This window comes from Gigantopelta aegis, chromosome 8 (genome assembly GCF_016097555.1).
Source record: "Gigantopelta aegis isolate Gae_Host chromosome 8, Gae_host_genome, whole genome shotgun sequence".
Classification (NCBI taxonomy): Eukaryota; Metazoa; Mollusca; class Gastropoda; order Neomphalida; family Peltospiridae; genus Gigantopelta; species Gigantopelta aegis.
Window position 1 is genome coordinate 24,748,667 of NC_054706.1, and position 26,872 is coordinate 24,775,538.

The following is a 26,872-nucleotide window of genomic DNA, read 5'->3' on the forward strand; positions in this document are numbered from 1 at the left end:
TCTTAAGAGCTCAATGGGTAGGTGTAAGGCCACTACACCCTCTTCTCTCTTACTAACCACTAACCAACTAACAGCTAACCCACTGGCCTGGACAGACAGCCCAGATAGCTGAGGTATGCCCAGGACAGCGTGCTTGAACCTTAATTAAGACATAAGCACGAAAATAAGTTGAAATGAAATGAAATATTTTGTGGAATAGCCTTTAACAATCTTATATTTTGTGGAATAACCCCAGGGCCGTAGCTACGATTTTTTGTTTGGAAGGGGGGAGGGCAACTGAGTAGTTAATAGACTAAAACTCCTTAAACGGTTAAGAAGAGAATTTTCTTTAAGTTTCTATACTTTTTTCCGGATTTGTTTTTTTTTAGGGGGGGGGGGGGGGGGGGGGGGGGGGGGGGGCGCTAGCTACGGCCCTAAACTCTTAACAGTGTGCTATATTTTGTGGATAACCCTTAACAGTGTGTTATATTTTGTAGAATAGCCCTTAACTCAGTGATTATTTGTGGAATAGCCCTTAATGCCGAGGCCATTTGTGAAATAGCACTTAACACAATGTTTTATCCATTAGTGGAACAGTCCTTAACAATGCTTTATCCTTTAGTCGAACAGTCCTTAACAATGCTTTATTCTTTGAGAAATAACCCTTAAATAATTCTATAATAAGACCCGTCCTATATATTTGCATATTTGGTACGTATGTAGGTAAATCCATCTCAGAAGCCGAACAGGTAATCTTTTAACGATGGAATGAAGACGCACAATAAAACACTGAAAACGGCCACTATTAGAAATGGTTGACTTCTTCCCGATGAATTACACAATGGTTCGCTACACTGGCAGTAGAGAAATTTCACTTTATATGTCCCTGTTCGTTGAATGCATCCATCATCGCCCTGGGTAGCGCACTGCCGAATAATTCTGGTTTCTTCCTCATCTGAAATGACAAAAGAAAATCTCAAATTATATATTTGTGCAAGCACATATTTATAATACTCATTTATCACAGGAGGGGTGGGACGTAGCCCAGTGGTAAAACGTTCGCTTGATGCGCGGTCGGTCTAGGATCGATCTCCGTAGGTGGGTCCATTGGGCTATTTCTCGCTGCAGCCAGTGCACCACGACTGTTATATCAAATGCCGTGGAATGTGTTATCCTGTCTGTGGGATGGTGAATATAAAAGATCCCTTGCTGCTAATCGAAAAGAGTAGCCCATGAAGTGACGACAGCGGGTTACCTCTCTCAATATCTGTGTGGTCCATAACCATATCTCCGACGCCATATAACCGTAAATTAAATGTGTTGAGTGCGTCGTTAAATAAAACATTTCCTTCCTTCCTTATCACAGGAAATACTTAAATAATGTAAAGTTTATTTTGTTTACCGATTGACTAATTAATCGTCAACTATTGAAAGTCAAATGTTTGATGATTCTGACACAGTCATAGAATATCTCCTCGGGGAGTGGCTGTCCTCCTATTGACAAGGCACTAGATAGAGATTAATGGAACCGACCATTAGTTTTCCAAATGCCCATTGAACTTTTCTTTGTGCAGAGATGCGACCCTGATCACGTGTTACGGTTTTGTCGTCCAGATTCAGAGGAAGCCCGCTGCATTTTTAAATTAGCAGTAAGTGATCTTTTTATGTTACTTTTTCAGACAAGACAGCACATACCACGGTATTTGATATATCAGTTGTAAGACACTGGCAGTGTGGAAGAAACCTTAATGTATTCTTCAAAGTGGTTCAACCTTACGACCCAGTTCAAGCGAAAGTTCTCCCGAGCGAGGCTATAGCTAAATAGTACCGTGGGTTAACCTTGAAATATCAACAGAAATACTCAAACTAATGTTATATCGAATACTATTCTTATTCATAATTAATATATCTACGTGTTTCACCAGCAACCGTTAACTAGTGCCGTGGGATAGACTAGCAATGTTAAACGCTACAGTCGATCGAGCATAGTATCAAATGATTTTGCTTGGGTTCTTAAAGTTTTTAATGTTTTTTCTTTATGTTATTTATAATAACGAATTGAAAACCGAGTGATGCTACACGCAAAGTTGTCCTAATTAAATATATATATATATATATATATATATATATATATATATATATATATATATATATATATATATATATATATATAGTTAGCATCAAATTCAAAATGGTGGACAAAATTGCCGGGAACGGAAATCAGAGATTCTTTAACTTTTATCTGTCACATTTGCAGCTAAGGCGTATGCCGAAGCTACTTCTACGATATAATAACAATATACAACAATACAACTTGAAGAAAATGTGCAAAACTTAATCTTAAAACAGATTTTTAAAAAGAAAAAGAAGCAAAACAAAACAAAACAGCCAGAAGGTATGGCGGTGGCTATAAGCAATGCTAGACGCATCTGACGAATAAAACAAAATGTTTTGGTTGCAATTATATCGATGCCGAGCATTGGGTGTGCGTGTGGATGGGACTGAAAAGAAAGAAAGGTCTGAGTTTGAGTTCCTGCTTATAGTCCAGCAGTAGAGCAGATAACCTGGAAATTTAGTTCCCACAAAGTTTTGTTTACTGTTCTTATATCTTTGGAGGGTGCTGATCAAGAATCTGGATGATGCCACCCTGGCACCCTTGAGCGTTTTGCGTAATATGCAAATTAAGGTGGCCATTACCGAAATTTCATTTCTGTGTCCTAATTCACTTATTATACAAGATAAACGAACAAATGTGGTGTCTTCACCTATGTTTTCAGAGTCTCTGATTCAGATTAGGTCATTGCCGAAATGATCCAATAATTTGCATATGCATAATTATGCAAATGAGGGGCAGTCATTAACAAAAATGCTTTTATACCAAAATCAATTTTATGGTAGATGATATAAGTAGACAAAGTATACTTATTCCAAGGTTATCAGGGCTCTAGAGTCAGATTCTGCCATTGCCATTTGACAAAGTGGTCCCAATATTTGCATATGCTTAATTATGCAAATGAGCACTGTCATAACTGAAAATTGTATGTACGCCTAAACTAAGAAAATTGCACCAGTTATTGGATTTGTCATTATTTGTAACTATGTGCCTGCCTAGCTTATCAGGATCAGTATTTTGAATCAGGTCAGTGCTAAAGTGGCACCATAAGCAAAATTAGGCAGATTCTACAAATCAGGGATGGCTATTTTTGGAAATGCATTATTTACACTATCCGCTGTGATACTGACCCTGTATATCTTCAACACATTGAACAGTTAATCCATGTTTCACATTTAGTTCATCATCAAGTCAATATTTTCATCATCATCATCTTCTTCTGTTTCTGTTCCTTTCTGCGTATTGTATGGATTTTGGCATTGTGTTCCTCCACGACAGGTACAGAAGAATGTGCATGGTAAGTGCCCTGATCCACACCCACATCTCAGAGAACTACACGGTTCATCAGTGGCACAGCCACAGCGAAGCAACTCTAGGACTTCAGGTGGCGCAAGGGCAACATCTGATGGAAGTGTTTTAGGAGTAAGAGTTTTTGTGGTTTCATCACGTAACCATCCGTATTTTGTGGGGTCAAATGATGGGGGATCTGGTTCAGGGGCTGACTTCCATACTGCTACTTGAATATGTGTGCGGAGAACATTTTTCCTGAATGCCTCATTGGTTGGCGGTATAGATTTTAGTTCTCGTTCTGCAGTTATGTTTTTCTTTCCCATTTCCTTAGACCACATTTCCACTCGAATTTCTGATAGATCACCTTTCGTTTTACTGCCATAGCATGCGCCAATGAACTCTGTTGCTTCCACTACAGCATCCTCCAATGACGAATCAAGGTTTCCTAAATGGTTAATAGGGTACCCTTCTTTCAGCTTTTTTACAACAGTCCCTTTTTCGATTCCGTGCAGCTTTGCTACAGTGTCACAGCCAGTGAGACCATGTGCAACCAAAAGATGTGGCACTATGTTTATACTGTTCTTCACAGATGCTTGTATATCAACTAAGGCCCTCTCAGAACTTGTACCTTCCATTGTTATATTACAGCTCAGATCCTGTTGATTGCAAAAATGCATTAGAAGAACAAAAACGTCAGTGTCATCACTGATGACTTTGATGCTCCTCACGCCATTGTTGGCTAAGTTTAACACCTGGTACACCATTGTGACATCTGCTTCCTCGTGCGTTGTTCTGAGATCATCTCGTTTCCTCTGATGGCCACTGAACAGTTCAACTGGAATTGGTTCACGACCTGATATAATGAGCCTCTGCTTTGTTGGTTCGCCATTAGCCAGTGATTTTTCTATCAATTGCTCACAGATAATGTCTATCAGCTGAATCTTGTTTTCATTGACTGTCAATACTACCTTTTGTGGTGGTAAAGGACTTGACAGATTCAGCCGATGTCGACGGCTCGCATGTTTGCCCGCTCTAGCTCCGCGTGTCACACTTTTTATGCTATAGTCATAGTACCTGTCAAAGGTGACGTAGACATCTGAAAGTGCTGCCTTACCCATGACATACCCAAGGAAGTTGCTGACGTAATCTTTTACTGTCCTTTTCTCCGGCCAATGCACAGTTCACAAAATTGCACACCCATCAATGACTGTAGCATCTACTTTCTCTGTTAAACGAGCAGAGACACCGGCTTGTAGTTTTTTCTTTAAGTCCGACTTGGTTGTTGCAATTCGCATTTCTCCATTTTCCTTGAACATGGAAGTAGGTACAGGAGCCAGTTCATGCTTCAGCACTTTTGTTAAATCTATGTTACGTGACTGCTGCAGTCCTAGCACTCGGGAATAAATTAGATTGACGTCATATATATCTTTGTCTCCTACTCGCACAGATATTTTGGAAATTTCCAGTGTTACGACTTGCTTAGGAATTGGTGTGTTGAAACCGGCAGGCCAGGTTTTTTCAAACAATGCCAACTGGGCATTCCCTATTTCCACAGACTTATCGACATTGACAGAGGGTGGGGCAATTCTACCGGTGACGATGTTAATTATTTCTTCTGGGTGGTCAGTAGGATCAAGTGGATCAGTGCACATCTGAAGTTTGCTTCGGATGTTCTGCCTGTCCTGCTTGTCAGACCTTATTCTGGCTGGCTTCTCCTCTTTGTGTGTCGATACCTCTGCCTGCGTCTGTCTTTGAGTCATGTTCGCGACATCATTTACAACTCTGCAGCAGATATGCATGCTGAGAGCCCAGCATTTCAAAGCTGATGGCTTCAGTGTAATGCCTATGATGTCCTATGGTCCATGTCCATATCGCATGAAAGTAGTCTCAATATACATGTCTGACCAAATCCCATTCCATATGCCTGGCTTGTGGCGCATTACGTGCTCCCCTTTCTTGAATTTGTTTAGAATGTCTTCAGGAAGTTTTTCCATAGATCTGAGATAGTATAGTCCATACCGAGCATAATTGTAATGGCCAGCTGCAAAGAAGTAAGGCAGCATGTCTTTAACTGCCCAGAGATGCAGAGGCCAATCACCCTCACGCTCTGCCCGAACGAACATCATCATGAAAAGTACCGGCTTGATCAGACAGTCAACCCACAGTTTGGTTGTTTTACTCTGTTGAGACAAAGAATCCAGTGAAATCAGCAGATCATCATAGCATTCAAGTTTATCAAGAACTGTGGATACAACTTCTTCAGTGACAATACGTGGTGCCCTAACATTCTGGGGGAACTTTTTCACTGAGAGCATATTTTGCACCCCACCAAAACCTGATTTCATAACATCATCAAGACCGCTATTGGCCATCAAGACTCCTACACATCCAACGAGACTCATGAGGAGATGCATACCACCTAGTCTAGGAATGAAATGTAAGAATCTGTCCTGGTAGTCCCACTTAATGCCTACTGCAACCTGGTACAATTGCTGATCGTTGGTGAATACCGTGACCACTTGTCCACAAGCATTGCTAAGTTTCTGGGCCTCAACCATTGCAGTTAACATAGTATCTGGGTCGGCCGGATTCATATCAATTAAAGGACGGTACACTGCTTTGGTAGCTGGTTGCACACCTTAGCCCTGTTCCCTTGACCGTGCTGTGTTAAAACCATTGAATTCAGGAGTGTCCTCATCAGATGTAACTTTCTTCAGAAAATCAAAATCCAAACATTTCGCTCGGTTGAGAGTTACAGCTTGTTGAGCTAATACACGCAATGGCAATACACTGCGCTTAGATTCACTTTCTGGCATGACTGGGGTTTTTTTTGGCCCATTATATCGCTGGACTGGACTGTCTTCCATCTGTCCATCCATTATCTCCTCTGCTTTAAGGCGAGGAAATGTTTCAAATTGTGTTGTCCCACTATTTCTATCATCATTGGCAGTAACATCGCAAGTGCATGCGTGCTCACAAGTCCATTTTGCGATGATATATTTGCATCAAAGTTGTCTGAAACAACTTGAATAAGTCCATCACTTTCAGTTCAAATGCCCATCAAGTTTAAGTTTTTGAATGCTGCTGTAGCAGCTGAACCTTTATAACGAAGCACCTCATCATATGAACAAGCCACAGAGAAGTCATAGAATTGCTCTATCAGCGACGTTTTACCAAGCACAAGACCTAGTGCTATTTGAAGGGTTGTGTGACAGTTGTTTATGACACTATTCACAATATTTCCAATGAGAGCAGCAGGTGCAGTATGGTTCAGCTTTTTAGACAACTTCATTAGCAGGGTTAGCATTGTTGGACTAACACATTCAAGTGCACAATCTGTATCTATACCTGCTCGATATGTGTTGTTCTCTGGAGCAAGTTGCTTGGATTCAGAGATAATGCAGCGTGCTACTTTCTCCAATGAAAAGTATATGTCATCATCATCTTCTTCCGGGACTAACCACAACAGCCCCGAGGCTTTGCTACGGAACACTAAAAGGTGAGCAACACCATTACCAGTTAACACTATTCAAGTGTATACTGAAAATTGAAGACTGAAGACAAATAATTTCTGGACTTTCTAGAGAGACTATTAGTAAGACTTTTACCATCTGATTATTATTGTTTAAACTTAGTTTCTCTGTAATTACTGACATTGTAATTGTATTTTAACTGTGTTTACTGTAAATCAATTTATTAAATTTTCAGTATCATTTGGTGTTATTATTTGTTGGTTTCACGATTAAAGGTCATTTCTACCATAACACTCGCCATAGAATCAAATAAAATTAGATCCATTTAATGTGACCAATCATTATATCAAATACAATTCTGACAAAATATTCGTGCATAAACAAGTTAATTTCATCCACAAAGCATACAGATGCAGACATAGTCATATTGTATCTTTTTATCAATTATACGGTAGGATTTGACAATAATAGCATTTTTGGCAATGACGACCCCTCATTTGCATAATTATGCATATGCAAATTGTTGGATAATTTTGGCAATGGCCTAATCTGAATCAGAGACCCTGAAAACCTAGGTGTAGACACCATATTTGTTCTTTTATCTTGTATAATAAGTGAGTTAGGGCTCAAAAATTAAATTTCGGTAATGGCCACTTTAATTTGCATATTATGCAAAACGCTTCAGGGTGCCAGGGTGGCACCATCCAGATTCTTGATCAGCACCCTCCAAAGATATAAGAACAGCAAAAAAACTTTGTGGGAACTAAATTTCCACGTTCACCCAAAATACAGCATTTCACTGCTGGACTATTATTGTTCTTAATCTCTTCATACACAAGTTTTCTTCTTTAACGTTTCTTCTTCATCATCATATCCTTCTTCATATTCTTTTTCTTCTTTCTCTTCTATTATGTCTACTATGTACCTCCTCTTCTTCCTTGTTTTCTTCTCCTCGACCAACACCGTATCTCCCTCTTTCTCCCCTTCTTCTCACCTTCCTCCTTATCTGCCTCTCCTTCCTCCTTTTCTTCCCATCTTCCTCTCCCTCCTCTTCGTCCATCCTCTACTTTCTCTGCCTCTCCTTCCTCCTCTTCCCATTTTCCTCCTTATCTTACTCTCTTCTCTTCTTCCCCTCATCCTCCTTCTTTCCCTCTACCTCTTCTTCGTCCGACCGTCTACCTTCTCTGCCTATCCTTCCTCCTCTTCCCATCTTCCTCCTTCTCTGCCTCTCTCTCTTCTTCTTCCCCTCTTTCTTCTTCTCTCCCTCTTCCTCCTCTTCGTCCATCTTCTACCTTCTCTGCCTCTCCTCTTCCTATCTTCCTCCTTCTCTCCCTCTCTCTCTCTCCTCTTCTTCCCCTCTTCTTCCTTCTCTCCATCTATCTCCTACCCGTCCCAACTTCCACCTTCTCTGCCTCTCCTTCCTCGTCTTCCTTCCCATATTTCTCCGTCTCTCCCTCCCCTTCCCATCTTCCTCCTCTCTCTCTCCTCTCCTCCCCATATTCCTTCGTTTCTCCCTCCTCTTCTTCCCACCTTCCTCATCTCTCCCTCTCTCTTCTTTTCTTCCCATCTTCCTTCTCTTTATTCTTTACTATAAAGGATTCCCACATGTACATAAATACTAGTAGTTAACCAGATAAGTTCTTATTTTCGTAACACTTGAACAAGAAACTCTTTGTTATTTCAAGTATCTCGATCAACTAAGTAAATATATTCCCCCTGAATTTGCTTCAATTACCACAGATCATATAATATCTACCGAGTTGAGAGTATTCTAAATTGGAAACCTATTTAAAGAACAGATATTAATATCTGTATTAATATATGTATGTGCTGTAGGAAAGTGCATATTGAAGGTATTTTGCTGCTAATGGAAAAATATAGCGAGTTTCCTCTGAAGAATGTGTGTCAGAAATGCCGAATGTTTGACATCCATTAGCTGATGAGCAATAAATCAATGTCTTAAACAAAACAATTTTACTTTTTTTCTTCTTTTTTGCATAGCACTATATGCCAGGCGTCACAAGCACATCTCCGACACGTGATGACCATTACTTATTTAAAGTTAAAGTTTGTTCCTGTTTAACGATACTACTAGAGCACATTGATTTGTTAGTCATCGTTTATTGAATGTCAAACATTTGGTAATTTTGACATATAGTCCCAGTGAGGAAACCGTTTTCAATTAGTAGTATGGGAACTTGTATATGCACTATCCCACAGCAATATAGTACGCACCACGGCATTTGATATATTAGTTGTGGTGCAATGGCCAGAACGGGCCAGAGAAAGAGCCCACCGACAGGTGTTAATCCTAGACCGACAGTGCTTTACCACTGGTCTACGTCCCGTCACCATTACTTATTTAATGGAAATGAACGAAGGAACTCCTTCATATTATCTCACCTTCATTCAGTCATCCCGACGCCATATAACCGTAAATAAACTGTGTTGAGTGCGTCGTTAAATAAAACAGTGCCTTCATTCATTCATTCAGTCATAGGGCGAGACGTAGCCCGGTGGTAAAGCTCTTGCCTAATGCGTGGTCGGTCTAGGATCGATCCCCGTTGGTGGGCCCACTGGGCTATTTCTCGCTCTAGTCAGTGCACCACGATTGGTATATCAAAAGCCGTGGCATGTGCTAACCTGTCTGTGCATATAAAAGATCCCTTGCTACTAATGGAAAAATGTAGCGGCTTTCCTCTCTAAGACTATATGTAAAAATTACCAAATGTTTGACATCCAATAACCGATGATTAATAAATCAATGTGCTCTAGTGGTGCAAAACAGACTTGTTTTTATCCATTCAGTCAGTGTAACGGACGCGTTCACTTCACTGACCTTTAATGTACAAGTTTTCTCCTTTTTTTAAATCTTATTTATTCATATGCCTTATCTTTTGTTGCTACCAATCCTGAATATGATTTAGTTTTCACGATTAAACCAGAAAGCCGTTTCAAGCCTCGGGGGAATATGATTTTGCGATTCTACCAGAAACCAGTTCACCTCGTATATTGCGACCTAGCTCGGGAGATTAAGATGAAATACCAGTGAAAAAAAAAAGATAAAGTCGACATGAAAAACTGATATTTGGAGTAAAGCTATTGACCACATGTTTTTACAAGTATATTTTAGAACTGAGTTCATATTGATAAACTGGCCTCGGTGGCGTCGTGGTTAAACCATCGGACATACGGCTGGTATGTACATGGTTCGCAGCCCGGTACCGGCTCCCACCTAGAGCGAGTTATAACGACTCAGTGGGTAGGAGTAATGCCACAATATCCTCTTTTCTCTCACTAACAACTAACAATTAACAACTAACCCACTGCCCTGAACACACAGTCCAGATAGCTGAGGTGTGAACCAAGCGTGCTTGAACCTTAATTGGATATAAGTACGAAAATAAGTTGAAATGAAATCCAACAATTACATTTGTTCAATTGGCCTAGGTCAAAACGTGGACAAGAACTAATAAACCGCAGTCGAGCCAGTATTGGGAAAGTTGTATTCCAGAAAATGAACATTGGTCAACCGTGGAATTACACACCGCAGTCGAGCCAATATTGGGAGAGTTGTATTCCAGAAAACGAGCATTGGTCAACTCACTCTCTCTCTCTCTCTCTCTCTCTCTCTCTCTCTCTCTCTCTCTCTCTCTCTCTCTCTCTCTCTCTCTCTCTCTCTCTCTCACACACACACACACACATGTATACCATCACTCAAACATTAATTCCTACTCCATCCAGCACAACTCAAGGCCTTTGATGCTCGAATCGTAGCTAAATAAATTTTTTTAATAAACTCTGCACTTTCCACTTGAACCATTTGCGTATTGATGAAGTTCATTTACATTGACATTTTCTAATCTTATTTGGAAGAGACGTAAATGTTTGGTTTCTCTAACGCGTATCAGTTGTAAAAGGTCATGGTGTGTGAGGCACCAGTACGCGTACTACGCGCATTCGTTTATTTGATTATCTCGAGATAAACAACATTTATTTCGTCAGTGAAGAGGTTTGGGTTTTTCTTTTTTTATCTCATTTATTTCCGTGTCTTTTTAGATCCAAGTCAGTTTCGGGCACGTTATCATGGACAAAGCGTAATCTATTTAGGCTGTCTGAATGAATGAATGAATGTTTAACAACACCCCAGCACGAAAAATACATCGGCTATTGGGTGTCAAACTATAGTAAAAGCAAATCTAAAGTGATGATCAACATCAATATAAAAATTCAACAGTTAAATAAAAACACAGTGTAAAGAACTGTGCAAAAATACAAATATCACAGATGGGTAATATTAAAATGTAGAATAAAAGTCAGTAACACGTAAAAATTGTAAAAGAAATTCTGGATGGAAACGAAATGTTTCCATCACATTTCTCTGACCAAAAATATATTGTCTAGTTTCTTTCAGATGCCACCAAAATGTGGCGCACCGTCAGATTACACTGACAATGCACACACTGAGGTGGAGGATCTTTCTTTCAGATAAATGAATGGATCAAGTTGGTATAACCAATGTCAGTACGACACAAGACTAGTTCATCCTTCCTGCACTGTCTTTATGAGGACTGCCACTCTCCCAAGACTGGCTTGATGGCCTAGGCTGTCTGATGCGGTATAGAGGTTAATGGTTAGTACTAAATGATGATGTTCCAATGATCGATTATAATAGAATATTTATCGGTTAGGCTCTATCGATGTAATAATCGACTATAAAAATCCATTATCGATTTTCACTGAAAATGTTAACTGTGATTATCCCTGCAGTTTAGATGATGGAACTGACGTAAGCATACTGAGGTGTGGTTTGTCTAAATGTTTGCGAAAAGGAAACAGATGTTGAATTTACAATTAGTAGGGTCTACCCTATTGCACAAGACAATAGGCACCGATTGTCCTAGTAACAAAAAAAGTATGTTTTGTTTAACGACACCACTAGAGCACATTGATTTATTAATCATCGGCTATTGGATGTCAAACATATGGTCATAGAGAGGAAACTCGCTACATTTTTTTCTATTAGTAGCAAAGGATTTTTTAAATGCACCACCCCACAGACAGGATAGTACATACCACGGCCTTTGATATACCAGTCGTGGTGCACTGGCTTGAATGAGAAACAGCACAATGGGTCCACCGACAGGGATCGATCCCAAACCGACCGCGCATCAAGCGAGCGCTTTACCACTGGGCTACGTCCCGCCCGTCTTAGTAACACATATCTTCTTTAAGCTCGTGTAATTTGAACCGATTGAAACAGAGGTGGAGAGAACGAGACAGACAGACCGAGACAGACAGATAGAGAGACAGACACATAGAGAGAGACAGAGATACAGAGAGAGACACACACAGTGAGATACAGAAAGAAAAAGAAAGAAATGTTTTATTTAACGACGCACTCAACACATTTTATTTACGGATATATGGCGTCAGACATATGGTTAAGGACCACACAGATTTTGAGAGGAAACCCGCTGTCGCCACTACATGGGCTACTCTTTCCGATTAGCAGCAAGGGATCTTTTATTTGCGCTTCCCACAGGCGGGATAGCACAAACCATGGCCTTTGTTGAACCAGTTATGGATCACTGGTCGGTGCAAGTGGTTTACACCTACCCAATGAGCCTTGCGGAGCACTCACTCAGGGTTTGGAGTCGGTATCTGGATTAAAAATCCCATGCCTCATCTGGGATCCGAACCCAGTACCTACCAGCTTGTAGACCGATGGCCTAACCACGACGCCACCGAGGCCGGTTAGATACAGAAAGAGACAGAGATGTTTCAAACTTATCTGTATGGCATTATGTTCCAAAATCATTTTGCAAACAATGGGGAAAACACATCCGTTTAGCAAAACCTCGGCAGATTGTTTAATCAGTAGATAACAGCTGTGACCCGTGGTCTAGAAAATGAGACAACGATCCGCTACTAACACTAGTTTCGTTTGGTAAGTCAAAGATCAAATATTATATTTAGCTAATTTACTGCATAACTATAAACAGCCGCTTCCGAACTGGGTTAACCGGTTCCATGTGACTAGATATAAATATATGTTATATATAACACGCGGTAAATAATACCAATATGCTCTTAGTATGCCATTCACCTTGACTAGTAATACATGACTTACGATAAATAGTTTGGTTCATTCTTAGTATGTATACTGAGTGAAACAGGAAATACGAAACAGAGCTAGTTTGCAATTCGATTACGTTTTATTTTTGTTTAAAGGCATATTGTCATAGACCACTTACCTATTAAATGGTCTAACAAAGTATTATGTGAAACATATGTATTTGATTTGTCCCTAAATGTACTTTATTCAACAATCTACATAACCATCGTACTCCACTTATTAATGATATTTTGCAAACAAATAATTGAATTATGGCAATGGTCTATAATTTAAAAATTAATATTGACAAGAGGATTGACATGGATTTCATTCCATCATGGTTTAGTTAAGGTGATTCAATAGCCAGATTTGGTTTCTAAACATTGATGTAATTTTCATTTATTATCCACTTTTGCAGAAATACGGTCCTTAAACCCGTGACAGTATGCCTTTAATTGCCACAGGTAAACTCACGGGAATGATAAATAGTTTTGGATAGCAACAAGCAATGCCTCTGGTTATTAATATATGTGTTAATTTAATAAATACATTTGCAAATTATATTAGATTTTTTCTGTGTTTTCTGTAGTTGGCGCACATAAGCGTATGAGTCGCGGAGCAAATACTTGAATTCGGGCAAAAAGGATGGATGTATTCGGACAAAATGAGCTGGCCTTAAACCATTTGGCCATGTATTTCCATCGTTCTGCTTCCGATATTTGTTGTAATCCATGTAAAATACATAGTATTGGTAATTTGTTAGCAAACGTATATAGACGTTTGGTAGTAATCACACTAAATGTTGTTATCCAGATCAGGGCCGTACCCTGATCAAAATCCTAGGGGTGGCACTAATTTTTATAAACAAATGAAACGCTATACAAATTAAACCCTGAGATGTGCATGCTATTTTCTGGTGTAAAAAAAAAACCCAGTGAGATTCTCAAGGGGCAACTGCTGCCCCCCCCCCCCCCCCCCCCTCGGTGGGTACGGCCTTGTAGCTTGTGGCATTTTTCTTTAATTCGGGCAAAAACAAATGGGAGTCCGTCCGTCTATGTTGGTTTATGAAGAAAACAAGCACCTGCATTTTAAAATTCATAAACATCTCGTTCATTCTCGCGAAATTTTGTGTTTTGTTTTATAACGTTTTGCGATAGGTGTGTCCAGAGATCAATTCTAACATGAACACAGTCCTAAAAAAAAAAAAATTGAATAAAATTTTCAGCATCTGATTCAGTGGTCCTCCGGAACATTTGCTTTTATTCTAAGTAAGATAACCCACTGATAACCCACGTGCCAAATTGACGTCTGCGTGTGTCTCGTGCAGATGGCAAAACAGCATGCAGACGACCTCGTGGCGTCATTAGCACGCGAGGTACTCGGTTTGTCTTCCTGTCCGCCCCCCACCAGGAGATCGCGTAGCGTCACTAATCTGTGCTGTTGTTGTAGCTGACGCCCCTGCTGCTATTGTTTATAATGTGCACAATAACAATTGAAAGCCTATTTGACAACACGTCAACGTACCGTTGTATTTGGTGTGAAAGCCAAGATATGATCATCCTGTTCTGCCTAGGCATGTCAGATATTTATATGTCGAAAAATTTCCCATCCATAAAAATACAAACTGAGCATGTTAAACGACGGCAATTAGACCAGTACCTACAAACATGGCATAACAACATCGAGTCTACATCCAAAGGCAAAACATAATATTTTATTTTTAAACAAACTTTAAATTTGGAAAAATACTTTATCAAATTACTCGAAAAATTGTGGACCATCCTTCTGAAATTCAGAACATGTACTCATAGAAACAGAACGCTGGAATAGCACCCCAGTTGAAAACAGATTATGTACATTGTGCGAAAAAAAATGATATTGGAGATGAATATCACTACTTATTTAAATGTAATTATTTTATGAATACACGCAAAAGGTTTATAAAGCCATATTATCATTTTTAAAAAAACCTAGCACATTTAAATTCAAAGAACTGTTTAATTGTAATAGCATAAGCACCCTCCATAATAATGTCAAAATTCATTTCTAAAATTACAAGTAAATTTAGTAAACCATAGATAAACATCTTCAATATCATTTGATACTTTTAAATGTGTATACAGCTATTTTAAAGTATGTTTGTATATACTTTACGAATAACTCCTGTTGTCATCTTGTCACTGAAAATAACTATTGTTCAATAATTCCTCATGTGCTGTTATTTGACGGCCAGAGTGTACCGAAATAAAGTTTCAAAGTTTCAAAGATATAGGACCATACTATTGAGGCATTTGTATTCACACAACCCCATCTTATATCCATATAATAAACAAATATTAGAACATGTATTACATAATATTTAGGTGTCTTCAACCATCAACGTTTTGTTCCGTTCTTTGTTGTTTGTTTGTTGTGTTGTGTGGGTGAGGCGTTTATTGTTGTTTTTAATCTCCACCAATCATAATATTATGGCATAGTATTAGTTTTATCTATTCCATATTTCTATTATGATATTTTATTTCGATTGTTAATCTTTTGATTGCTGTACCATCTATTTAATCAACATTTCGACTAATGCAGTAAACCTTTCCAAACAGTGACACAACACACATGATAGTTGTTGTTTTTGCTACATTTAGTAGCTGGCGCTTTTTCCTGTCACAACTACAAAGATCCATTTATTACTTACATTCTTGAACCATTTTTCTACACCGCGTATAGGATCTGTTTCCTTCCAAGAAGTCGCATTCCTGGTTGTACATATTGCGCCGTTCCTCGTCGAGAGACATCAGGTCAGAACAGTCTGATCCGTGCAGATTCGAGTTACACATGAAGCAGCGGATAGCCAGTCCTAGAAAACACAAATACATATAATATTATATAGTGAAGCTTAGAGTTAACATAAAGCAGCGGATAGCCAGTCCTAGAAAACACAAATACATATAATATTATATAGTGAAGCTTAGAGTTACAAATAAAGCAGCGGATAGCCAGTCCAAGAAAACACAAATACATATAATATTATATAGTGAAGCTTGGAGTTACAAATAAAGCAGCGGATAGCCAGTCCAAGAAAACACAAATACATATAATATTATATAGTGAAGCTTGGAGTTAACATAAAGCAGCGGATAGCCAGTCCTAGAAAACACAAATACATATAATATTATATAGTGGAGCTTAGAGTTAACATAAAGCAGCGGATAGCCAGTCCTAGAAAACACAAATGCATATAATATTATATAGTGAAGCTTGGAGTTGCACATGAAGCAGCGGATAGCCAGTCCTAGAAAACATAAATACATACAATATTATATAGTGAAGCTTGGAGTTACAAATAAAGCAGCGGATAGCCAGTCCTAGAAAACACAAATGCATATAATATTATATAGTGAAGCGTGGAGTTACAAATAAAGCAGCGGATAGCCAGTCCTAGAAAACACAATTGCATATAATATTATATAGTGAAGCTTGGAGTTAACATAAAGCAGCGGATAGCCAGTCCTAGAAAACACAAATACATATATTATATAGTGAAGCTTGGAGTTACAAATAAAGCAGCGGATAGCCAGTGCAAGAAAACACAAATACATATAATATTATATAGTGAAGCTTGGAGTTAACATAAAGCAGCGGATAGCCAGTCCTAGAAAACACAAATACATATATTATATAGTGAAGCTTGGAGTTACAAATAAAGCAGCGGATAGCCAGTCCAAGAAAACACAAATACATATAATATTATATAGTGAAGCTTGGAGTTAACATAAAGCAGCGGATAGCCAGTCCTAGAAAACACAAATTCATATAATATTATATAGTGAAGCTTAGAGTTAACATAAAGCAACGGATAGCCAGTCCTAGAAAACACAAATACATATAATATTATATAGTGAAGCTTAGAGTTAACATAAAGTAGCGGATAGCCAGTCCTAGAAAACACAAATTCATATAATATTATATAGTGAAGCTTGGAGATACAAATAAAGCAGCGGATAGCCAGTCCCAGAAAACACAAATACATATAATATTATATAGTGAAGCTTGGAGTTAACATAAATCAGCGGATAGCCAGTCCTAGAAAACACAAATGCATATAATATTATATAGTGAAGCTTGGAGTTACATATAAAGCAGCGGATAGCCAGTCCTAGAAAACACAAATACATATAATATTATATAGTGAAGCTTGGAGTTACAATATAAAGCAGCGGACAGCCAGTCCTAGAAAACACAAATACATATAATATTATATAGTGAAGCTTGGAGTTAACACAAAGCAGCGGATAGCCACTCCTAGAAAACACAAATGTATATAATATTATACAGTGAAGCTTGGAGTTACAAATAAAGCAGCGGATAGCCAGTCCTAGAAAACACAATTGCATATAATATTATATAGTGAAGCTTGGAGTTAACATAAAGCAGCGGATAGCCAGTCCTGGAGAAAACACAAATACATATAATATTATATAGTGAAGCTTGGAGTTAACATAAAGCAGCGGATATTATACATATATTATATAGTGAAGCTTGGAGTTACAAATAAAGCAGCGGATAGCCAGTCCAAGAAAACACAAATACATATAATATTATATAGTGAAGCTTGGAGTTAACATAAAGCAGCGGATAGCCAGTCCTAGAAAACACAAATTCATATAATATTATATAGTGAAGCTTAGAGTTAACATAAAGCAACGGATAGCCAGTCCTAGAAAACACAAATACATATAATATTATATAGTGAAGCTTAGAGTTAACATAAAGTAGCGGATAGCCAGTCCTAGAAAACACAAATTCATATAATATTATATAGTGAAGCTTGGAGATACAAATAAAGCAGCGGATAGCCAGTCCCAGAAAACACAAATACATATAATATTATATAGTGAAGCTTGGAGTTAACATAAATCAGCGGACAGCCAGTCCTAGAAAACACAAATGCATATAATATTATATAGTGAAGCTTGGAGTTACATATAAAGCAGCGGATAGCCAGTCCTAGAAAACACAAATACATATAATATTATATAGTGAAGCTTGGAGTTACATATAAAGCAGCGGACAGCCAGTCCTAGAAAACACAAATACATATAATATTATATAGTGAAGCTTGGAGTTAACACAAAGCAGCGGATAGCCACTCCTAGAAAACACAAATGTATATAATATTATACAGTGAAGCTTGGAGTTACAAATAAAGCAGCGGATAGCCAGTCCTAGAAAACACAATTGCATATAATATTATATAGTGAAGCTTGGAGTTACAAATAAATCAGCGGATAGCCAGTCCTAAAAACAAAATGGTTTTTTGTTGTTGTTGTTGTTTAGCGACACCATTAGAGCATATTGATTAATTAATCATCGGCTATTGGATGTCAAACATTTGGTAATTCCTAATGCAGCAAGGGATTTTTTATATGCACTTTCCCACAGACAGAAAAGCACATAACACGGCATTTGACCAGTTGTGATGCACTGGTTGGAACAAGAAAAAAATCCCAATCAGTTGAATAGATCCACCGATGTGGTTCGATCCTGCGACGCAAGCACCTCAAACGAGTACTCAACTGACTGAGCTAGATCCCTCCCCTAGAAAACACACATACACATACACACACACACACACACACACACACACACACACACACACACATATATATATATATATATATATATATAGTGAAGCTTGGAGTTACCCATGAAGCAGCGGATAGCCAGTCCTAGAAACAAAGATACAAAGTGAAGTAATGTTAACGAAACCACTAGAGAACATTGATTTATTAAATTTAACCGTTTAGCTTGGAGTTACCCATGAAGCAGCGGATAGACGGTCCTAGAAAACACAGATGCATAGTCAAGGAAAGTTAACGACACCACTATAAAGATTGTTTTGTTAACGACACACCTCGATCACATTGATTTATTAATCATCGGCTATTTGATGTCAAACATTTAAACATCTAACGTATAGTCAGAGAAGAAAACTGACAAAATGTTTCCATTAGCAGCAAGGGAACTTTTATATGCATTTGTCCACAGTCAGGAGGGCACGTACCACGGTTTTTGAAATACCAGTCGTGTGGCATTGATTGGAACAAGGAGGGGGGACCAGTCAGAGGATGGGTCCACTGGGGTGATTAAATACATGGTGCAGCAAAGTTCATGTTCTTTAACGACACGACTAAAGCACCGTGATTTATTAAAGGGACATACCCTAGTTTTTAAACACTAAGACATATTTTTGACTATTAGAGCAGTTTTGGATAACTGAAATCATACTTTGCTTAGATTTTATTGTTTAGATTATCCATTTCCGTACATTCGAAGTGTTTTTGGTAATCTTGGTGTTTTTAATATGACAAAATATACTCATGTTTTTAAAAACGTACGTGCGTCTGAGAAATAACAGTTATGGAGTGGAGTTTTAGTCTATTTTTAGAGGGTATTTCACCATTTCAAAGTAACAGACTCATGTTTCACTCAATTTTAACGTTATCCAGATGTGTTACAGGTTTTTCGATAATTAAACTTAGTGTTAATTTCCACGGGTTGAAACTAGGGTCTGTCCCTTTAATAATCGGGAAATTGGGTATTAAGCATTTAATAATTTTGATATATAGTCTTAGAGAGGAAACCCGCTATATTTCCCAATTGCAGCAAGGATTCCATTATATCCACTTTCCCACAGACAAGAGGGAACTGAACACGGCGTTTGATATACCAGTCGTGGGCACTGGTTGGGACGGGGCAAAAGAATGGGTCCTCTGTGGAGGGGTCGATCTTGCTATCTAAGCATAAACTACCGACTGAGCTAGATCCCATCCTGAAGTAATAGTTAAAAACATGTAGTAAGCAAAATAATACGATTGAGAGTGTTAAAGTGATTTACCACTTTTTGTGAGGGTTTTTGTGGGGTTTTTTAACGTCATCACTAGAGCACATTGATTTATTAATCATCGGTTATTGGATGTCAAACATTTTTTAACTTCTGACATATAGTCTTAGAAAGGAAACCCGCTACATTTTTCTATTAGTAGCAAGGGATCTTTTATATGAACCATCCCACATACCACGGCCTTTGAAACACCAGTCGTGGTGTACTGGCTGGAACGAGAAATAATCCAATGGGCCATCGACGGGGATCGATCTTACACCTACCGCGCGCGCGCACACACACACACACACACACACACACACACACACATCTATCAGATTATAGGGGTTTTATATATCTGGAGTGGTGGGGTTACAATATCTAGTGAATGGGTCACAGCCTCTGTTGGACTGGGGGTGGGGGGGACACACGCCATATGTTATCTTTATTTATATAGAGTAGGATAAAAAAAAAAAAACGTACATGTCCGACGTCGAGTGTGGTGCAGGGGCTGTGGAAGTGTTGGTTGCAGTCACTATTTCCTGTTAGTGTCGATGCTATCCTCTTTTTTTTTTCCATCAGTATATTTTCGTAGCTGTTCAGTGATTGAAATGTGGGGGACTCGCACACGGGTTTGTTAAGGTGTTTTTCTCTACGTGTTTGAAGTTTAGGGCAGTCAGTGAGAAACTGTGCTTGCCCCTCGACCGAGATGTTGCATAGTTTGCATAACCTATTGTTTCTCGTTTCCGTTTGAAGGCGATGGGTACGTCTACATATTCTCGTTTTGGTGAGATCTCGTCTTAGATTACAGTTGTTAAGTTTTGTATGTTGCAAGTGTGTAAGGTTGTGCAATGTGCTTGTAGTATATGTCACAGGGAATACGTATAGTCAGGAACTGTGTATAATCCCATGAATATTCTAGTTATTGTGCACAATACCTTATTACATTATTTATGTTTGGTCTACAATTATTGATGAAACAATGCCTAGGAATACGTATAAAATAAGCATCGTGGAAGTACATACTGCTAAAGAATTACATGATCCCTACCGGGCCCAACAAATTTTCGTATCTCCCAAGTTAAAGGGCGATAACTGTGAAAATGGGTACTAGTATATTGCCATGAAAGTTAAACTTTGTTTGTAACATTACATGATAAAGTTGCATGTGTATACAGAAACTTTGAGCTCAATTTCTTAAGGCACTGCGAAAAAAAAGTCCGGAAAACAAATGTTCATATCTCCTAAGTTAAAGGGCCATAACTCTGTCAACAATACATAAAATCGCCATGAAAGTCAAATCAGATCTGTAACAGTACATGATAAATATGTACAAAAAATTAGATCTCGTTATTATTGAGTCGTTGCCAAAAATATCATGAAACTATGTGGGATATACGCACAGACAGACAGACGGACGGAGAGAACGGATTGAGACAAAATCTATAGTCTCCACCACCCCCACCCCCTCCCCCCACCCGGTTGGACCGGTAGGTGATTAATAATTCACTACATTTCAGGAATTATGTATAATACCAAAACCTTTCAGGAATTATATACAATTCCTGGGTGAATCAAACATGACACACATTAATTAAATATTTCAGGGATTATAAAAAATTCCTGATTATATGTATTCACTGTAAGATATATATACATTTTCCTAATAATTAGAAAATAGAGATACTTGGTCACAAAGACATATAGAAATCTTTACTTTTCCTTAAAGTGACATTCCCGAGTTTGCTGCATTGTAAGATGTTTCCAACTAATAAAATATTTCTACGATTAAACTTACATATTTAATATATTTTACGTTTAAAATATCAGTATCTGTATATTCAATGTGTTTCTGGTCGTCTTAGTATTTGTAAGAAGCCGAAACTGGATTTTGTCTTCAAATAATTTCGTACGTACAAAAAAAGATATTTTAGGAAATAAAATTAAATTTAACCTAGTACACGTTTAATATACAGCCACTAATATTTATTTTATGTAGCAAAATATAGTTGATATGTAATTACAATAAAATATTAAATATTAACATCTTAAAAATTGCAGGAAACTCACAGAGGAATGTCCCTTTAAAGCTAATATTTATGTTTAAAACAGCAAGAGTTGTATCTAATGCATTTTTATAAATACATTGCTTGACGAAGTTTGTTTTGTTTAACGACTTTACTAGAGCACATTGATTTATTAATCATCGACTATTGTATGTTAAACATTTGGTAATTTTTACATATAGTCTTAGAGAGGAAACCCGCTACATTTTGCCATTAGTAGTAAGGGATTTTTATATGCACCATCCCACAGACAGAGTAGTACATACCACGGCCTTTGGTATACCAGTCGTGGTGCACTGGCTGGAACGAGAAATAGCCCAATGAGCCCACCGACGGGGAACGATCCTTGACCGACCGCGAATCAAGCGAGCGCTTTATCATTGGGCTACATCCCGCCCCAAAATGCATTGTTTTATAACACGGGCTGATCATAAAATAAATTAGCGTCAGGTGTACTTCAAATAAATATTATTTAAATATATTTTCGCCGTTTGAGGTAGAGTTATCATTTCATTTCATTTCAGTTAATTTAATTTAATTTCATTTCTCTGTTTTATGTGCCTATATCAATTTAATGTCCAGGCACGTCCGAACAGGGCGCAACTATTTATATCGCTGGGTGCTGTGGGTAGGTATTTATTGGGAGGGGAGGGGTAGGTTTGGGCTTTTTGTTTGTTTGTTTGTTTGTTGTTGTTGGGGGTTTGGGGTTGTTTTGGGGCATGGTAGATTTTTGCTGAGGATTCGTTTTAGGGGGTTTGGGATAGTTTCTTTTTTAATTATAATATTGCTAAAATATCAACAGCTAGTTGGTGTTTCCTTTTATTCCAATTAGCATCATGTTAATATTCAAATTTGTTAATGATTAAATAATTATCTATGTTTCAGAATGCCTCCCATGTATCGACCACAATGATTCAAACATAGGTTAGCATACGTTTTAGCTAATACTATCAATACAAACTACAGTATTTTTGGCATTCGGAAGGAAGGAAATGTTGTATTTAACGACGCACTAAACACATTTTATTTACGTTATATGGCGTCAGACATATGGTTAAGGACCACACAGATATAGAGAGAGGAAACCTGATGTCGCCACTCCATGGGCTACGCTTTTCGATTAGCAGCAAAGGATCTTTTACATGCACAATCCCACAGACAGGATAGTACATACCACGGCCTTTGTTACACCAATTATGTAAGACTGGCTGGAACAAGAAACAGCCCAATGGGTCAACCGACGGGGATTGATCTCAGACTGACCGCGCATCAAGCGAACGCTTTACCACTGGGCTACGTCCCGCCCCTTTTTTGCATTCGTTTCTCGTGTCAATGACTACAGGAAAACCAGATTCGAAAACAAAGACCAAAACGCATTAACAAACGCGATGATGTGTTTTGTGTGTTTTTTCTCATAAACAGCTTTAACAAGACCTCTGCGGTTATATATGCTTCTTTAAAGCCACATGTCTCTCTCTATTTATTCTGGCTGGGGCTGGGATCTAACCTTTTTGCAGACATCGGCCATTTAAGTGATCTCACAACCAGGTAAAATGGTGTAGTTCACTAATTCAGTGTCCATTATCGATAGCGATAACATCCGTATACTTGTACGGTTTCGAGAGTTTTCCCAGGACACCAGTTAGTGGATTACTCTGTGGTTAAGAATTACTTATTTTCCGTTTGAAGGCATTGAACGCAGATGATATTCAGGAGACTTGTGTTCGTGGTCATGTGAATGAAGAGGCGTGTTCACGTGGCCAAGCACTCGCGAAACACTTTACCAGTATTATCCAATTCTATCATATATCACTTTCAACTCACGTTAGGCGCTAAAATCTAGCGATCTGCCGCGATCTCTCCCTCTATAGCGGGTTTCCTCTCTAATATTATATGTAAAAATTACCAAATATTTGACATCCAATGGCCGATTATTACTGAATCAATGTGCTCTTTAGGTGCTACCTCTCTTAAAAATCTTAGATCTCTCGATCTCTCGATCTCTCTCTCTCTCTCTCTCTCTCTCTCTCTCTCTCATCCATCTACTTCCTCTTTCTATCTATCACTCATCACATCTTCTTTATCCCCCTCGCTCATCCATAGTCATCATCATCTCTCTCTCTCTCTCTCTCTCTCTCTCTCTCTCTCTCTCTCTCTCTCTCTCTCTCTCTCTCTTCTCTTCTTCATCCATCTACTTCCTCTTTCTATCTATCACTCATCACATCTTCTTTATCCCCCTCGCTCATCCATAGTCATCATCATCTCTCTCTCTCTCTCTCTCTCTCTCTCTCTCTCTCTCTCTCTCTCTCTCTCTCTCTCTCTCTCTCTCTCTTTCTTCATCCATCTACTTCCTTTTTCTATCTATCACTCATCACATCTTCTTTATCCCCCTCGCTCATCCATAGTCATCATCATCATCTCTCTCTCTCTCTCTCTCTCTCTCTCTCTCTCTCTCTCTCTCTCTCTCTCTCTCTCTCTCTCTCTCTCTCTCTCTCTCTCTTCATCCATCTACTTCCTCTTTCTATCTATCACTCATCACATCTTCTTTATCCCCCTCGCTCATCCATAGTCATCATCATCTCTCTCTCTCTCTCTCTCTCTCTCTCTCTCTCTCTCTCTCTCTCTCTCTCTCTCTCTCTCTCTCTCTCTCTCTCTCTCTCTCTCTCTCTCTCTCTCTCCCACACTCACGACGCAGCGTCGAGAAAGAACTATAATTAAGCTAAGCCAAAGCACTCAAATAGCTCCAAAATTACTTTCGTTGAACCGTTCCATACTATACGCCAAAAATTACCTCACGAAATTGCGCAAACTATTTAATTCTTGGACTCATTAGCCTACTACTGGACATTTTCAAAATTCAATAGAACAACAAATACACCCCGCCCGCTACTGACCCTGGTCGGGCTGCTTGTGCTCTCGCGCACTTGCCAAACGCGGGCGATCCCCTCAAATTATAAGTTATGTTAGTCACATGTTAGTTAGTTATTCATTAATACGAATATGAACATGTTTATTTGGATTGCCGATCATTTCACAGCGTGTTCCACACATAAATACATTACAATGCTTATACATCAAGTTAATTAACATTAATGAGAGAAACAGAGACTGCATAGCTCCTGCCCATTCAGCCTTACCTCGTATAGAATGGATGCGGCTCGTGCGTGCGGTCTGGCCAAATATATCGAAATATTATACATTAGTTTAAATGAGAGCGTCTGGAATGGATGCGTGCGATGCGTGCGTCTACAAAACGCTGGTGGCTAGCCCCATTGAAATAATCGTATATGTTGTCCAAAACGCAACCTGCAGATGCATCAGACGCAAAAGTGAGACCGCACGCACGCGTCGCATCCAATCTATATGTGCCTTTATTCTCAGGGTTAGACAGTGCCAAAATGCGAACCTTTAATTACTATACCAGTGAGGTCGATGACATAAAAACTTATCTCAGATGCTGTCTGTATATCGGCAACCCTCTTCCACCGTTCTGGAAACTTAAACCCGGCCCCAGATTTATTATGAGCGTGATCCTGTATTTTTGTCTATAGGATTTGCAACGGAAGACGACTCATTAAGAGAATAGCCTTTTCCTGTTATTATGTCATTAGACCAGATGTAATTAAATTTAGAGAACTGTTCAACTGTAAACGTGTCAGCATCCTTAAAAAACTTTGTGAACTTATTAATATTATAAATAACCACTTTTATATAGTTTAATCTTACTTATTTGTTTGTTATAAACACTTGTCACTTAACGTATGCGTGTATATGTATATATAATTTATATAATGTACTCCTCTCATGCCACCGGATGGTGGCTTTGAGTGAAATAAAGTTCTGTTCTGTTCTGTTCTGCAAACAACTCATTCCTTCACATCCTAGGGTAATTTCGTTTGGTAATATTCTATCCATCAACGAATAAAAAGGGAAGATATTCTCCGTGTTATGCATAAACACTATACCCACACGGTAATTACAGCCTGTCGTAAACGTATTTTAAATTATGCGTGGAATTTGTATCGCATCCCATCTGTATCTACACGATCGGACCGCTGCCAGCAGCATCAATGAAAAAGAATATTGCCAAAGTACTTTAAGCAACTGGTTTATGTCTAGAACTATTTACCACAGCCGACGTTTAATCACAAGGAAGCAGACGTCGGGTTACTAATGTAAAGAGTTTTTGGGGATCTTTTTCTTAGCCGAGTGTCTAAATGATATTCATGCGCAGTCCGGATCCTTTAATATGGAATGTTTTTATTCGCTTTTTTTTTCTTTCTTTCTTTTCCTCTATGTTTTGTGGGAAGGGAGGTGAAGGGTGGAGTGTGGTGGTTTGTTTTTTTGTTTGTAGTAAATAAAGATTTATTTAGAGATGCGGTTACGAATCGGTGTTCCCGGTTAACACGGTTTCAGCGAAGTGATCTTCTTCCGCTTCCGGGCACCTGCTCCACACTATTCGCGTGTTCGAAACCTCTGTTGTATATGCGCACGTTAAACTATTTATCCATCCATTCGTCCACACTATTCTCAAGGTGAGGGCGGGATTTAGAATAGCTGATAGGCTGGGAGGCTTTCAGCCGGCAGGTTGTTCTTCAAGACAAAGCACGTGTTCCACGTGTATGGAACTGTCGCAGTGTACCACCGCTAACAGGTGTCAGTGGAATTGGTGTAATGCCACCCCCACTAGCTCACCTCACCGATGCCTCTGAAAATCATTTCTATGTCCTCCTTTTCCTTCCTCTCTTACCACTATAAAACATGGTGTCGGTAATAGCGGTGCCAATTTCAAAATACAAAACACTGAACGTCCTTGCAAACGGCTCATCGAACCTCATAGAAACTCGGGCAAGCGCTCAACCACACCTGTGGCATGTATTGCGAGCGGTCGAGGTCACTCGCTTGCTTGGTTTTTTTTTTTTTTTTTTTTTTTTTTTTTTTTTTTTTTTTTTTTTT

General features: G+C 38.7%; 1 protein-coding gene across 1 annotated transcript in view; it reads right to left on the reverse strand.

Moving 5' to 3' along the window:
* Positions 1-381: 381 nt before the first annotated feature.
* The window catches only part of LOC121379393, a 64,415-nt gene continuing 37,924 nt past the window's right edge, over positions 382-26,872 (reverse strand). The window contains exons 2-3 of the mRNA XM_041507989.1: positions 15,663-15,824; positions 382-934 (exon numbers count right to left, since the gene is read on the reverse strand). Of these exons, the coding sequence (XP_041363923.1) occupies positions 714-934; positions 15,663-15,824 (383 nt within the window). The 3' untranslated portion in view covers positions 382-713. The remainder of the gene's footprint in view (positions 935-15,662; positions 15,825-26,872) is intronic.